The 17,380-nt window shown below is 34.1% G+C and overlaps 1 protein-coding gene across 1 annotated transcript; it reads right to left on the bottom strand.

Moving 5' to 3' along the window:
* Nucleotides 1–1,440: 1,440 nt before the first annotated feature.
* On the bottom strand, nt 1,441–17,343 carry LOC126823723 (phospholipid phosphatase 3). Its single transcript, XM_050552685.2, has 6 exons — nt 17,172–17,343; nt 12,905–13,056; nt 10,909–11,219; nt 10,408–10,465; nt 9,786–9,962; nt 1,441–6,432 (listed from the first exon to the last, which is right to left on the bottom strand). The coding sequence occupies exons 1-6, from the start codon at nt 17,230–17,232 to the stop codon at nt 6,310–6,312; spliced, it is 882 nt and encodes a 293-aa protein (XP_050408642.2). The 5' UTR covers nt 17,233–17,343; the 3' UTR covers nt 1,441–6,309.
* Between the last annotated feature and the right edge of the window lie 37 nt (nt 17,344–17,380).

The following is a 17,380-nucleotide window of genomic DNA, read 5'->3' as shown; positions in this document are numbered from 1 at the left end:
TATTTTGGGCAAAGCTATCAATCCAGTAGCCTACAATTGTAGTTTTGACAATCTCGCTTCTCCATTTCTAAATTACCATAAATCATTAAATGGACAAACCGTTCTGATCTACTTAAAATCGTAGCCATCCAATGGCTTTGAGTGTTGATAGTGGTCTTGTCGTGATATAAATAGGCAGATTTAGCAGTTAAAATATACTGTATTACAAGTTTTCTATATCAACAGAATGACCAAACATCTAGAATGACAACGAAAATCGGTTGGGGGTGCACAGAATACAGAATATTATTTAGGATGCGGTACCTTTTTATGTGATATTTTCATGGAAAAATGTGACAAATTATTTATTACATTAAATCAGTCTGTGATATTTTTATCTGCATTTTTTATGTTTGTGCAATATTTCAAACAAAGGGATGTTTTTGGAACTTGCATATTTCTTATGTTCCAAAAGAATGAAAAAGCTTGTGTAAAAAAGACAATGAAACCCATTAGGCCTACATTCATAATACCCTTACACTAGGGCCTACTTCCCAGTTTATTTGGCTATATTCCATAAAGTTGTGTTAAAATAACCATTAGGCTATACCTCTACCGGTAAATAACATTTAAGGATATCTAATTAATAATTACATTTTAATCTTTCAAATGAACCGCCCAAGTTTTTAATTTTATTTCAGTCCTAATGAAAATTCCCAAAACCAGAGAAAAATCCAAATCCCACTGTTCCCACAGTCAAGAATTGATTCGGAAAAGTTATGAGAACCATAACGGCAGATACATACAAGTAAAATAGAGATATTACAAGACAGAATTGACAAATTAATAAACTGATGAGGACAATAACTATATTGCTATTTATGTTAATTAACAGTGTTCCCAATCCCAAGAGGCATTACTATTGTAGAGAAGACCTTTCCAAAAAACCCAAAATTATATCTGTACATAAAGGAGAATTTAAAGAAAGCTACATCATTACCCAGTCTCTAACATCATAGCTGCAGTAATCGCAGCCAGCATAATACTAACCGAGAGAGAAATGTAGTTTAACATCTTTCGACACAACTAAGTCATTTTGGGTGTAATTCTCATTCACTTTGATTCATGCACTCTGTTTGTTTGACACTCTTGGGGTATAAGTTCAATGTGGCGAAAATACTCATTCACTTTGATTCACTCACTCCGTTCATTTCACATTTTCCTCTCTGTCGGATAAGCTAGTGATTTGGCATCAGACAGTATCTGGTCAGCTCTATTTATCTCCACGATCAGAAGCTGAAATACTACCAGACTGCATTTCTGGTGGTCTATTTTTCAAAATTTTGGCGCTTTTGACTGGTGCTGACACTGCTTGCACATAGGGGTTTTCAGCAGTGTGAGGAAACAGGAGAACCCAATATAAAACCCCTTAGGTTGGACAAATAATAACAGATTGAAAGATTAGCTAAATAAATTTTATTGGATATGGAACAAATAATACACATTTTCCACTAATAAAAACTCCAAGGAAACAAAGAAAATAGATATGGATATATTTGACAATTTAGTAACAAGATGATAATAAAAAAAAAAAGTTAATAAGAAAACATATACTTATGGAAATCAGCTACAAGTATAGGTAAGGTTGAGCAAGTGCTCTTTGAAATGTCGCCTAACTATAGGCTTACTAGTGGCTATTTTCCATAAGAAAGTGTTTTCTTATTACTCTATCCAGTTACTGAATGCCACCTAAAGATTTATAAAAGTTATTTAACAGAAAAAGAATAATGTAATATACATAATGCACAAGAAAATAAAAATAAAATTAAAAATAAGATCAACATTATATCAGAAACAAAAATCTGTTAAAAAATATTGATATTTAAAAATTATTTTGATTCTTGGACCAGGTACCTCTTACTACGAGCTTCTTAAGGGCACCATTCTTTGAAACCAGCGGTTGCCAGGCAAGATAAATCCACATTTTGCAAGAGATGGATAGAGAAAAAGCTAAAAAAAAAACGTGTTTTTTCTTACAATCAAGGGCCATTATCCAGGACGTTATGGTCTGAAATGAGCAAATATTGAAAGGGACTGTGATCTTCATGATATTAAGATATATTATAAGTTTCATCAAAATTGAACAAAAAACGGTGACCTCTAGAAAGTCCACAATCTTTGTATTACATACTTTTACACAATCTGTGTACAGTGAACGGCCATTTTATTGGGCAGTTTCGTTTCTCGAGTTTCCTGAAATTCAAACTCAATCCGCCTTATGGTGCAATGGTGATATGTTTAAACAGTTTTTAAAATCGTATAAAAATTGTGACCTCTAGAGGAGCCACAAGCGAAAAATGTGATTTTACGTACAATCAGGAGCCATAATCCAGGAAGTTATTGTCTGATATGTGTGAATATCCAAAGGAACTGAGATCTTTGGGATATAAACATATATTTTAAGTTCAATCAAAATACTTTTACACCATTTGCGTTCAAGGAGCGGCCATTTTGTCGGACAGTTTCGGTCCAATTTTTGCGGAATTCGAACTGAATCATCATCAGGGTGTAACAATGATATATATAAATGATTTTTAAAATCGGATAAAAACTGTGACCTCTAGAGGGCCCACAAGCTAAAATCCTGATTTTCACGTACAATCGGGTGTCATAATCCAGAAACTTGCGGTCTGATATGTGTGAATATCGAAAGGAACCAAGATCTTTGGGATATAAACACGTTTTAAGTTTCATCAAAATTGTGAGCTCTAGGTCTAGAGGGTCCACAACCTTGATATTACATACTTTAACACTGTTTGCGTACAGGGAGTGCCCCAAAGCATCAACCAATCAGATTGCTTATTTCTGCTTACTTTAAGTGGACAATGTTCATCATTGAACTCCATCAAGGCACTGACCTAATAAACACCTGCACCAAGTTTGAACATTCTAGCTCAATTAGAAGGAGAATTATTGTGTTCCAAAGTCTCGACCAATCGAACTGCTTATTGCTCTGCTTACCCTCAGCAGAAAATGTTCATTATCGAACTTAGTCAAGGTATTGATGTAATAAAGCTATACACCAAGTGGCCTCACTCTCACTTAATTAGGACTAAAGTTATCGTGTCCCAAAGCATCAACTAATCAAATAGCTTATCTCTGCTTACCCTAAGCAGATAAAGCTCATCTCCGAACTCCACCAAGGCATTGACCTAATAAACACCTACACCAAGTCTGAACATTCTAGTTCAATTAGAAAGAGAGTTATTGTGTCCCAAAAAGTGTGACGGACAGATGGACAGACAGACCCATTTTAATAGTCCCCTGCTTTCTTCGAAAGGTGGGGAACAAAAACATAATGTAATAATAATATCAACATATCAAAAACAAAAAATCTCTTAAAAATATTAATATAAATATTTACCTATGAGAAAGTAATGACTGCATCTTAAGAAAACAATACTAATATCTAATATTTGCTTGAATAGTAATTATAAAGTTAAAACAAGCTGTAACAATTTTTTTGTACAAATTTTAAATAATATAACAATTTGAATTATTCGATGTATTTTCAATAAGATATATCTTTTTCATTTATGGTAATTGTCTGAAAATTTTAGACAATAAGTGATTTTAAGGATGTTATATTGACACTCTAATTCAGTTTTACAAAACTTTGAATAAGAATTTGAAATTATGTTATGTAATAACAACAAAAATTGTACAAAATAGTGATTTTTTTTGATTTTTTTTTAGAAAGATACTTTAGATAGTGATATTTACAATGTTGCTAAAATAATATTAATATCATACATATGAAAGACTTTTTTTATGCTCAAGGAATTTAGTTACTCTAATTCAGTTATACAAAAACTTGAACAAATATTTTAAATCTTGAAATCTGAGGATTTGCTGGTTGTATTATAGTTATTAGTAGTCCTGATCACAAGTTTCTATCTATGCACATCATTCCTAAGATACATGTAGGAGCTTGCTAATCGGCCTTCTATTGAAAAATGTATTTTGAGTATAAAGAATATAGCGGGGTCAAATCAATGAAGACAACTAGCATAATTTAGAAATAAATGATTCTAAAATGGTAAAGATTGTATAAATGGTAAACATTGGTGCTGGGTGATATTTATGTTTATATAAACAATAGCATTATATCACTTGTTATTATTCATACTGAAAACCTGTGACATTAGATATGTTTTCACAGACCATCTCCCTGACATTCAAACATATTCATTTTATCTATTTAATACTAAAACTGGCAATAAAATACTATCAATGTGCTTGTAATGTTCACAATTCAATATATTAAATACTGGCATTCATTTCTTGAGTCCATGGAACGTAAGATTAATTTACAACAGTATTTAAAAGGAAATTGTATTTACTGCTGTAAATTAACATTTTATCAAACAAATCTCAACTTGTTTTGTTTATTTGATCAAATATAGCAACCATTTTATGAATATATTCAATTTACTGATTATTGGCCATTTGTATGTTAACATATTTAGTGAAATATTTTGATATATAGTCACATAATTTTTCTAGTATCAGAATATTTCCCATATTGCCCTAAGTAATATGGGTATAAATAAAATAAGATCCAAATAATCATATTACTGCATTGACTGCTTTTGAGAAGAGAACCTAGGTTAGCTACAAAATGTAGCTTATAACATAAACAAATATAAAAAATAAATGATATTATGAGAATAAATTTCAAAAACTAATTTAGTGCTGAGTATTTCAATTATAGCCACAATATATTATATATCACATATTCATAATTATTTTAAATTTCATGTATCATTAATTTGCATACATTTGTATCATTTGTTATAATCTCAGTATAGGGATTATTAATCTATATGGGGAAGGGCGGGGTCGATAGCTGAATGGTTAGCGTGTGCGCATTGTATCATAAGGCCTGTCATTGAGTCAACTGCTGTGGTTTCGATTCCCCAGTTGTACGTGACAAGGAGTAGGCTCGCCTATCCAACCTCATGGGTTTCCTCTAGGTCCTCCAGTTTCCCCCCCCTGCAAAAGACCCCTACGCGCAAGCGAATTATTGAAATAAAATTGAACCATATTTTAGTCCCGAAATGACCTAGTTTGTGTTGAGTGGAATTAAACCCCATCTCTCTCTGTGTCTTTATAGGTGCAGTAAAGTAGGACACATAACCCCATTTCATATCATGCAATAGCTTCCCTGAGCAAGATATTATGGTTTGATTGAAGGTGTTATTCATTCATCATTCTTACATTCTATCCATGATACCGGTTTCTTTAATATGGTAATGAACATCTAGCCTCACAATTTGAGAACTGCTTGTTTGAATAGCAGTTGCCCATGCGTAACCAGGAGTTTATTTCTTATGTGGCTGATTATCACGTAAATTTCGCTAATTGTTTACAACCTACCCAGACCCTCCGTCTATTGAACCTTGGGTGGTTCTGGGTGACCGAGACTACTAATAAAGATGTTGCAATGAATTGCATTGATATTTATATCTTACATAGCCAACTTTACTTGATTTATCTACATTAAAATTGTACATAAACTGTTAGTTATTAGCGTAATTTGCAATTTTAAATATTGTTACAAAAACAAAAGTAGTGAATTATTAGAAAAATTTATCTTGTCTGGTTAATTGGTTATAACTGGACGACCTTGCTGCAGTTGATAACAAATGATCATTTAATACAGTAATTAGTCTTAATTTGTGCTTGATAAAGATAAGAGAACACTTGTCAAAACATCGTGAGTCTATATGTAAAACCAGTGTTTGTTTTCCACATAAACTGTGTTGTGAATCTTCTTTAAAGAAGAGCTAAAATTAAAACTATTGACATGTTTAACTGTTTACCTTTGTAATATTAGACAAAGTAATGAATAAAACATATAACAAATACTAAGAAAAATGCAACAATACTATATACAAGAAAACACCGAAAAACACAGGAAAACAACCGGAAAACACCATGTTATAATGAATACTGGAAAACACCGGAAAACACACTAAATACCGGAAAATATCCTAAACAGGTAACACGGAGCCTGGTCCTCTGTGTGCCTGGGTTAGGGTTAGGGTTAGTTTCTGGTTTATAGTATAGCCCTTCTTCGGGTTACCTATTTAGGGTGTTTTCCGGTATTTAGTGTTTTTCCGGTGTTTTCCGGTATTCAGTATGTTTTCCAGTATATAGTACAGCCCGAAAAATGTATCAAAAATAGTATCTCTCATTTCTTTATCAACAATCCTATAAGCATACTTTTGGTCATGGTGAAGGCAATTAGTAAAAATTCCATCTCAATCAAAGCACAGTGGTACAATTTGCATGTACCTGTACTGCAGTCTCTGCACCTTCAGATATCTTGTCAACCTTCTCTTCTAAACAGGCTTCTTTTTTATGCAATAGATTGTAGACCTTGTATATCTGAAATAATCCACAACAACCCTAAATATTTGTTAATCAACTAATTAGTATAAAACCTGGTACACCATGACAGAAATCAAACAAACTACAGTAGAGAAGCCAATCTGATTAAAACACAGATCCTATTTCGTTTCGTTTTTTATAGTTCAAAAATTTGTTTTACTTGTCTTTACTACATTAGGTTCTGAAATTTCCAGATCCTAGTGTAGTAAAGACAAGTAAAACGAAATTTTGAACTGTAAAAAACTAAATTACTAAACGAAATAGGTGTATTAATATTTTTAGAATTTTTGCTCTTATAATTAATGTTGGCATTATATTTCATTAATTAATGTCTTTGGCCAATTGTACTAAAGGTGCACTAAAAATATAAGTGACAGCAGGTTGACACATAAAAAGAGTTATAGAGCCAAAACATAGCTGGTTCTATGTGTCAACAAAATACATGTGATTGGAAATTTACTTATTGCATCATTTGGTTTAAGGGACCAATCATATCAGTAATTGCACAGGTTCTGGGTCATGAATACACTAGTTTTGTGCATGTTGTTTATAGGTACTATAAAAGAAATCATGGCAAACTTTTAAGCCAGATTTCATTAGATTCCGGAGAGATTACCATCTGAGTGTCGAGACAGCAGACAGGTTCTGGAAGGGAAAAGATGTAGCAGGACTCATCCAGCGAGCCTGGCTGGCTAGTGTTTGTATCCCTTTATCCGGCTATGATATATAAAATGTAAAAACAAACTGTTGCATTGTTATTCCTGGTAAGACAAACGTCTTAAGAAAACAGTAAGAAGTAAATACACAACGTGAAACAGAAGCAAAGACAGCTAGAGACAAATTCTAGACGATCACAAGGCTACTAAGATATGTAGTAAGAAAAGATGTATGGGTCGTACGTAGGATGTGGCGACCGGTTTTCCAACGCCCGCTCTCCACGTCTGACGAAAGACCCATGGTGCTACATATTATATGTGTTTTAATCAGATTGGATTTTTAAGTTTGATCCTCAATGTTTAAGGGCAAATAAACATTGTTTTGAAATTATTTTAAAGAGTGTTCAAATATATTTCTTATACGTGTAGCCTAGTACAATGTACCCAAGAGGGAAGTAATAGTCAAGATAAAGGGTTTCACAATTGGCAGAAAATAGTGGTCTTCTTGCAGGAAGAGGATGGAACTACTAATTTCTTCCTCTATTTTGGTGTTCATATTTTTTTAATTGCACGTGGCCGAATAGACGAGTGTCGAGACAGCAGACAGGTTCTGGAAGGGAAAAGATGTAGCAGGACTCATCCAGCGAGCCTGGCTGGCTAGTGTTTGTATCCCTTTATCCGGCTATGATATATAAAATGTAAAAACAAACTGTTGCATTGTTATTCCTGGTAAGACAAACGTCTTAAGAAAACAGTAAGAAGTAAATACACAACGTGAAACAGAAGCAAAGACAGCTAGAGACAAATTCTAGACGATCACAAGGCTACTAAGATATGTAGTAAGAAAAGATGTATGGGTCGTACGTAGGATGTGGCGACCGGTTTTCCAACGCCCGCTCTCCACGTCTGACGAAAGACCCATGGTGCTACATATTATATGTGTTTTAATCAGATTGGATTTTTAAGTTTGATCCTCAATGTTTAAGGGCAAATAAACATTGTTTTGAAATTATTTTAAAGAGTGTTCAAATATATTTCTTATACGTGTAGCCTAGTACAATGTACCCAAGAGGGAAGTAATAGTCAAGATAAAGGGTTTCACAATTGGCAGAAAATAGTGGTCTTCTTGCAGGAAGAGGATGGAACTACTAATTTCTTCCTCTATTTTGGTGTTCATATTTTTTTAATTGCACGTGGCCGAATAGACCTAGGGGATGAATTGTCCTTGGGGTCGAATAGTCCTGGGGGACAAACTGTCTGGGGGACAGATTGTCCCATACCCGGTAAAACTGTTAACTCACATTACTGTAATCACGGTACTTAACTTTGATCGACCATTTAATACAGGTAATATGACATAAAGAGTGGATGATCCTGATTTTTGTATTTATTACATGTGAAACAGTGCAGTAAACTTTACATTACACAGTTGTGTAATAATATTTCAAATTTTTGCCAGAGTGATTTTTTTTAATAAAAGACTGGTAAAAAATTAACCCTATCTCAAAATGTCAAAATTCTAAAACAAAGTGAAATAAAAGGGGTGATGTATAAGCTTATATAAAGTGACATATATTCTTTATTAGTTACCACTAGTTAACAAATCATACATCATTTTGTAGCTTATCAATTGCAATGCAAAGGTGCTTCTGATCATTACTTAAAATGTCCAAAACCTTGAGATAACCTGATAGAGAATACAAATGACATAATTATCACCTAAATAAATACTAGTACCTAAGTTAAACTGATAATGACAGCCCTTAACAACCAGCAAACCAAATAAAGATAGGTTGCCAGGCAACGAAACATACGCCCACAGCAACTAAATCGTCCGGGCAGTCAACAAGGGTTGTCGCATATTTTAACTTTTTTCGGTAATGAAACATATATAATACACTAAAATCTTATTAAGAGCAACAACTCACGAAGTAATTATCAGAAAACTATTAGAATTTGTTTGGTTTTTATAAAGTTCTGCCCCATGCTAACGTTTTGTATGCAAAGCTTTTAATATCACGGATTTAACTGTTTAAGTCATAAAAATTCATTGAAAATCAATATACTTGTTCGTCTCAAGATCTTAAACTCTGTGTATCAATCTGAAGTCAATCGGATTATAACTTTAGCCTCTAGAGCGTCCACAAGATTTTTCAAAGTGATCAAGGGCCATAACTCTGGCAGCAAATATTGGAAATCGCTGAAAATCAATAGGCTTCTTCGTCTCATGACCTCAAACACTGTGTATAAATTTAAACTCAATCGGATATTAACTTTAGCCTCTAGAGCATCCACAAGATTTTTTGAAGTGATCAAGGACCATAACTCTGGCAGTAATTATCAGAAATCGCTGAAAACCAATAGGCTTCTTCGTCTCAAGACCTTAAACACTGTGTATAAATTTAAAGTCAATCAGATATTAACTTTAGCCTCTAGAGTGTCCCCGGACGGACGGGGGCGACGACAATATACGACCACATTTCAATGTGGGCGTATAAAAACATAAGATTTAAATTACAGACACACCCCAATTTTCATGCACAAGTAATATTCAAGCACAGCTTCAGAGCTTTTCAGAGGGGTGTATTAACTCACCAATCCTTGATCATTAAAAAGTAGATATTAAAGGAACATTACTAGGACAAAGTAAAACCAGGTGCATCTTTATAGCAGAATAACTGTTAGCATACCTACCATTAATAAAGCTATGATGAAACCCAAGATAGCTCCACCAAACACATCACTCCAATGATGTTTATAATCTGAGATCCGAGTCATACATGTATAATATGCCATATAAAATAACCATGTCTGGATGAAGGGTTTTAACAATAAAACTCCATCCCATGTAAATCTCTTCTCTAAATATAACTGTTCAAATATATATATATATACATATACTAAGCATTAAATACAATTTTTATTCCTTTATTTATAATCAATAATTCCAGAATCAGAGAAAGCCAGAATGCATTAAAGAGAGAGAAAAAGAGACATAATCAGATCATTTCTGGATTAATTAATATATGGTATATTTTTTATTTCACTAATTTGCTTTTGCATACATGTAGGGTTCTTTAGAAGTGTGTGGAAATCCTAGTGCTAGCAACTTAATAAAACCCTGTAAGTTAGGCAAGCAACTCACTCCTTGACATGCATAAACCCAGTACTGAATCCATGACTTGTGTGGATAACAGAAACATGAAAACAGATCTGTGACACAAATAGATGAGCAGAATGGTCAGAGTAACACCCTTGATTGAAACATATTTTCTCTATAGGACATTCCTTATCAAATATGTGGTATAATACCTACCACCGTAAACATCATGGTGTATACTGCCATTGAAGCATGACCTGATGGGAATGATATCCTGCAACATAGAACAGTTTGAAATACATGGTGTTTCTTACTTCTAAATGTATCTATTGAAAAAGTGACGTTTAATAATTAAACAAATCAACCAATCACTTTCCCTTTTGTCAGTGGTGCAGGACGGAGGCCCCACGGTAAGGAACAACATGGTCGTTCGAATGGATTGAAAAACCTAGGTCCTGTGTAAACACTGATGTGCACATAAAAGAACTCTTGACAGTTGTATTTTGAAATAAGATTTGGCCGTAGTGCCACTGTCCGGTCAGAACTTCCCTCAAAGCACACAGCATGTCATATGCCTGCCTTCATCAGCCCGGTTGGTGCAGAAAGGTATGATGTTAAACCCCATTTCATTTCATCCTTTTCATCATAAAATGGTAATATAAAGACTAGTCACATTTATAATAATAGAATCAAAGAAAATGAAACAAAGATATATACCTTGCTTCTAATAATTGTTTTGCATTGTCACCAGTGCAATGTGGGTCTTCTATAAAGCCTGCACTGCAGTTGAATTTACTATAATCTGGTTTGCAAACAGTAATAAAATGAGGGCGGAGTCGACCAAGTGAATATTTAGAAATATTGGTTGTAAAATGGACAATAGCAACTCCATAGAAGAAGAGAATCAGAAGCCGCAGGCATCTTTTCAGCCATTCCAACCATAATGTTTTTATATCTTGCGTAACATTTCTATTTTCCCCTTGCTGTTTCCTTCTGAACAATAATATCACATATTCCACTAAAGCGATCTAAAATAGAGAGTTTTAAAATAGATATCTGTATTTATAAATTAGTTCAAATTTTTCTCAAATAAATAGTTACAACACTTTAATGAATCATTAAAAGATAGCCACACACAGCAGGGAAATCCACTCACATTGCAGCTATGTCTTACTTACCATATTCGAAAGGAAAAGATACCTACAAGAAATCTGATCTCTGTTGTATTTAGAAGCTTCTATACGTAGCCTCTAACGCTTTCACAGGGTTTTCGGGAAAATGGGGCAACTCCAGAATAGGGTTTGTTTGTACTCTTGTGACCCAAATTCTTCACTAGATATGAAACAAATCCATTAATAAAGACTGTAGCCTTCATCATGATGTTCACAATGTTTTGGCAAAAGGGGCATATCTCTGCAATGAAAAGTAGCAGAATGCTGAATATTAACAGGATTTTTTCTACAGTCAGAGGCCATAATCCAGGAAGTTACGGTCCGACATGCAAGAATATCAAAAGGAACTGAGGTCTTTGGGATATAAACACGTTTAACGTTTCATTAAAATCAGATCAAAATTGTGACCTCAAGAGGGTCCACAACCTGAGTATTACATACTTTTACACAATTTGCGTTCAAGTAGCGTCCATTTTGTCCAGAAGTTTTGGTCAGATTTTCACGAAATTCGGACTCAACCATCATTATGGTGTAATGGAAAGATTTTGGTTCCTTTCGATATGGTTGAGTTCGAATTTCGCACTATATTTTTGGCTAGTGGTCCCTCCAGCTCCAGAGGTCACAATTTTTAACCAATTTAAAAAACCTATGTTCCAAAGTCTTGACCAATCAAATTGCTTATCGCTCCTTAGCCTAAGCAGAAAATTCTCATCATCAAACTTAGTCAAGGTAATGATATAATGAATCTATACTCTTCTTAGTTTCATCGCTCTCACTTAATTATAACCAAAGTTATCGTGCCCCAAAGCATCAACCAATCAGAGTTATTGTGTACCAAAGTCTCGGCCAATCAAATTACTTATCGCTCTGCTTACCCTGAGCAGAAAATGCTCATTATCGAACTTAGTCAAGGTATTGATGTAATGAAATTATACACTTGTAGTATATTTAGTTATAAAACTGTATAAATCTCTCAGTGACATTAACATTTCTTTTCATTAAAAGTACACTGCATTCCATAATATACAACCTGACATAACTCTTTTGTAATAGAGATGAATAAATATCACTTCCTGTTCTGACTTCCATCCATGATTCCATGTTGTTTCCTGCCTAATTTATGAAAAGCCTTACCATTCAAAATCTACAAACATCACAACACTAAGTTTCATCACTCTCACTTAATTAGAATTAAAGCTATTGTGTCCCAAATCATCAACCATCTCTGCTTACCCTAAGCAGAAAATGCTCATCTTCGAACTCCATCAGGGCATTGACTTAATAATAAACACCCACACCAAGTCTTGCTGTCATAGGCGTACGGGGAAATTTTTGACTGGGGGGGGGGGGGGCGGTGGTGGTTGGTGCCCAAAAAATGTAGTTAGGTTCTTAGTATGTTACATAATAATAATAAATTCGCTGTTAAATTGGACACATTCAAGAACGCAATATTATTTTATACAACTTATACAACCCATTTTAATAGTCCCCTGCTTTCTTCAAAATGCGGGGGACAATAAAATATTAATTCAGATACTTACTGTGACGAAAGGTATTATGAAGGATACACTGTAGAGTAAGGCTGCATTTATAGTACTAGATTTATATGGATGCATTAAACTTTGATCATCACAAAAAAATCCTCTATAAACAGGCTGAATGGTTTGCCTCAAAACTATTGATGTTACTCCAACTAAATTGAAACATAGAAAATTAAAAAATTAAGGAAACTTGAATGAATGAAAAGGTGATTTCAACTTAAGAGACTATTTTTTCTGCATTTGATTTCCAACTGTCAACGGTTCTTTTACATGCATGCCAACATGTACACTGGACTTCGTTTTTTTGTCCCATCTGAGTGACTGAACACTTTTCTTTGACAGGCCCTCTGTCATACATCAAGGGGAAACCACGCTGGAAAACTTTACCGGCCAACACAAAGATTGAAACCCGGACCTCCTGGTTTGTGAGCTAGCAAATTAGCTCCTGAAGGATGCTTGAACTTGTAATCTTTCGGCTAACACTGTTATGAATTCAAAACATAAAACATTTCTTTTCCAATGCATCAAAGATATCATTATACTCTGAAATTGCCCACAAAGTCATTGATCAAATAAGTAAACTACTTTTATTGTCCTGGCTCGGTTGGGATGCAGGGTTTGTTGTATATATTTCTCTTTTACAGCGAATCCTTGTATTTTCCTGTTCTATATGTTAAGATGCTTGGAAAAAATCCAAAGTTTCGCTGTAAAGGAGAGATGTACACAGACTACATATTCCTGAAGCAATGGCCCGAAAAATCCCTCTCTGGCCATTGCTGGATTGACTTCTGATACTTGAGCTTTTAAGGGAGTGTGTCTATTCTTCCCGTTCAATCAAATCTTTCCGAAGTATAGTAACATGACAGCCCTTAATTTAAGCTTGGATCTTCCCTAAAACTTTGGACAGTGATTTAAGGTATTAAACAGGGTGAAAGTATTGTTCGTCTCCAAACAGTATTGTTTACATGGTAGCCGTTTTGACATCCTCGGTTACCCAGTGTACTCATTCCATTCTACTCCGCTATACCCTGGGTTAATCCATAGGGTTTCCACCAATTCAATTTATCTGCCCTGGCCTAGGATGTACATGTAGCTACAGTCTACGAACCAATCAGAAAACAGTTTACAAACCAATCGTTTTTATAAGGGTAGATAACCATACTCACGTCCATTTACTGAATGATTTATGTAAATAATGTATATATTTATAATTTATTTATATTTAATTGTATTATCAAAATCTGTAGTATGTGTTGTTGATTTCAAATATGTATAACATCTACATGTATGTGTTTGACTTTTGTTATTATTATTACTATTCATTCTTTGTCTGAAATATGTCATTCTGTTATGTTTATTATTATTGAACTTATACTTGGCAATTTGATTCACAATGAATTGTCTGCGATATCACCTCGGTGGAAGCGGACGTAAAATACAACTAACTAACAACAATTCACAATAACTTGTCTACCATATCACGTGGACATAAAATTCCGGGAACTAACGAACGATTCTAAATAAAACTAATGACCCTACATTATTATATGAACGTCTGGTCTTCATTAACATAATATATAATTGGTTGTTAATAATTACGCATTTAGAATAGGCCAACTCCTAACATTGTCCGCTGAGAGTTACTTCCCTTTGCTAACTTCCTTTTCAAGTAACAATTTATGGGATTGGTTGATAAAAATAGCACAATCATCAAGGGCGGATAACTTGAAAACGTGTCTCCCTCCCCCATAGATTAACCCAGGGTATAGTGGAGTACACTGGGTAACCGAGGATGCTGTTTTGATAGCCTCGTTTTTCACCCACTGGTTAATTGGGCGTAATAAATTTCATGAGTCATGACGTAACGTTATATAAACAAATTTGGAGCTTTGTTTAAAGGACAATATTGGTGTCAGTCATTATTACATATGTGATAGAACTGGTTAAATACATTCCAAATATAATTTTAACACAAAGATCATTGCTACGGGAGATGAGTAACAAGCACGGGAAGAAACGTGAATTATATGAACGTCTGGTCTTCATTAACATAATATATAATTGGTTGTTAATAATTACGCATTTAGAATAGGCCAACTCCTAACATTGTCCGCTGAGAGTTACTTCCCTTTGCCAACTTCCTTTTCAAGTAACAATTTATGGGATTGGTTGATAAAAATAGCACAATCATCAAGGGAGGATAACTTGAAAACGTGTCTCCCTCCCCCATAGATTAACCCAGGGTATAGTGGAGTACACTGGGTAACCGAGGATGCTGTTTTGATAGCCTCGTTTTTCACCCACTGGTTAATTGGGCGTAATAAATTTCATGAGTCATGACGTAACGTTATATAAACAAATTTGGAGCTTTGTTTAAAGGACAATATTGGTGTCAGTCATTATTACATATGTGATAGAACTGGTTAAATACATTCCAAATATAATTTTAACACAAAGATCATTGCTACGGGAGATGAGTAACAAGCACGGGAAGAAACGGGAAGTGATGCCAAACATGACAAACACGAGTTATCCTTCTATATAACTGATTGAAGTAACGAGGGATAACAGACAAACAATCTAATTTCATTTCACTGATAATTCCGCTGAAGTTGAAAAGTTATTATATGGGACGGTGAGAGGGTATCTCACAATTCAAAATAGAATTGGCTGTCACTATATATGGGAAAACGAGAAAAATAGAAAAATCCCGTGCATTCTCCCGTTTTTATTTATTCTGCTCTTAATAAAAACATGGTAATGCACGGACTTTTTCTAATTTGTTCGTTATCTTTTATCTACTGACAGTCAATTCTAGTTTTGAATTGTCAGATATCCTCTAACCGTCTCATATAATAACTTTTCATCTTCAACGGAATTATCAGTGAAATGAAATTCGATCGTTTGTCTGTTATTGCTCGTTACTTCAATCAGTTATATAGAAGGGTAACTCGTGTTTGTCATCACTTCCCGTTTCTTCCCGTGCTTGTTACTCATCTCCCGTAGAAATGATCTCTGTGTTAAAATTATATTTGCGATGTATTTAACCAGTTCTATCACATATTTTATAATGACTGACACCAATATTGTCCTTTGAACTCAAATGATATTGTTACGCAGTTAGGTATTGGTTGTCAATCGGACTATTGTCTATTGACCAGTCATATTTTGGAACAGAAATTTGTTTTCTTTAAGCCAGTGTTGAGTGGAATTAGGTCTAATCAAACGAAACACTGCGAGGAGCATGCACAGACCCCTACCTACATGTAATAGAAAGCAAAATGTGGTTCACGTGGTAATATAAGGAAATGTCTATTTTACTCTGTCCAATTTTTTTTAACCAATTTGAGTATGCACCGCCCAACAATACCTCCATTAAGCACTTGTGTGGAGTTGTCTAAATTTGCTTCTTTGAGGTAGCTCCACCCAACCCACATGGAGCCAAAACTCAACTTTATTTTGAATAAATCTGAATAAGCAGCACCACCCAAGGAACATTGCATGTACCTACATGTACATGTAACAAATTTTGTTGAAATCTCTGTAAATATTCTGAAGAAGATGAAAATGTAATCATATAATAACGGTTAAAAGGGTGGACCTATTATTTACATGTATACTTTAGGCGTTGGCCTATTTTCTTTCTAGAACATTATCCTGGTTGGTGCAAATCAGTACAACATTCATTTCATTTCTACTCTGTGTGTATGATGTTACACCACATTTCAATTATTGGCTGCTTTAATCTAGCTGATAGGCTACATTTATCTGCACAGCTGTACTATCCAAAAAATGTAGGCCAATAAAATAGCAATAAATTATATGGGCCCATCAAACAAATATCCTTAACTTTTAACTCCTATTATAATCAATAGCCACACCCATGGCAATGCATGTACTGATTGAAATTTGCATTTTCAAATTTAACTGTTATTAAAGATTTAATATATTTAGACTGTAAATACAAGATTTTCAATAATTCTGATTTTGATATGACTAAGACTTACTATGACTACTTTGAGTACAAAAAAAATAAAATAATAAACAGAAATATAACAAAAAAGTAGGCATATTCCCCAAAGAAATAAATTGTAGATTGTAACAGTTGGCCTATTTTTCTTTGAAAATAAATTATACAGAGTTATATCTATGTAACCCAATGGGACAAAATCATTAACAAACAGCCACAGAAGTAGAAAGTTTTGACAACAGATAGGCCTGTGCAATAACAAGATTGAGATCGAGAGACACTGCCACTAATACTTACTAAATAATATCAAGAATATATCAAATGCCGGTTGGAATAATGTAAACACCATATTTTCCATCGTGTTCGAAGAGAAATCATCTATGTAGTGTCAAAAATTTTAAGAGAGAAGACACTATTTCCGTACACACTCAAATCACTTCAACTTTGATCTTCATACTATAGACCTACTTTCCCTTCCTTGTTTACATAGCAAAATGCGCATGCGC

This window comes from Patella vulgata, chromosome 6 (assembly GCF_932274485.2).
Source record: "Patella vulgata chromosome 6, xgPatVulg1.2, whole genome shotgun sequence".
Lineage (NCBI taxonomy): Eukaryota > Metazoa > Mollusca > Gastropoda > Patellidae > Patella > Patella vulgata.
The sequence above is the reverse complement of the archived record's forward strand: the minus strand, read 5'-3'. Positions and strand labels throughout refer to the sequence as shown.

Excerpts from the sequence above, each read along its gene's own strand:
- LOC126823723 (XM_050552685.2), bottom strand. The coding sequence starts at position 17,232 with ATGGAAAATATGGTGTTTACATTATTCCAACCGGCATTTGATATATTC. Across the intron at positions 11,220-12,904 it reads TCATAATACCTTTCGTCACA|ATCGCTTTAGTGGAATATGT; the intron begins GTAAGTATCTGA and ends TCTCTATTTTAG. Across the intron at positions 9,963-10,407 it reads ACACCATGATGTTTACGGTG|TTATATTTAGAGAAGAGATT; the intron begins GTAGGTATTATA and ends ATATTTGAACAG.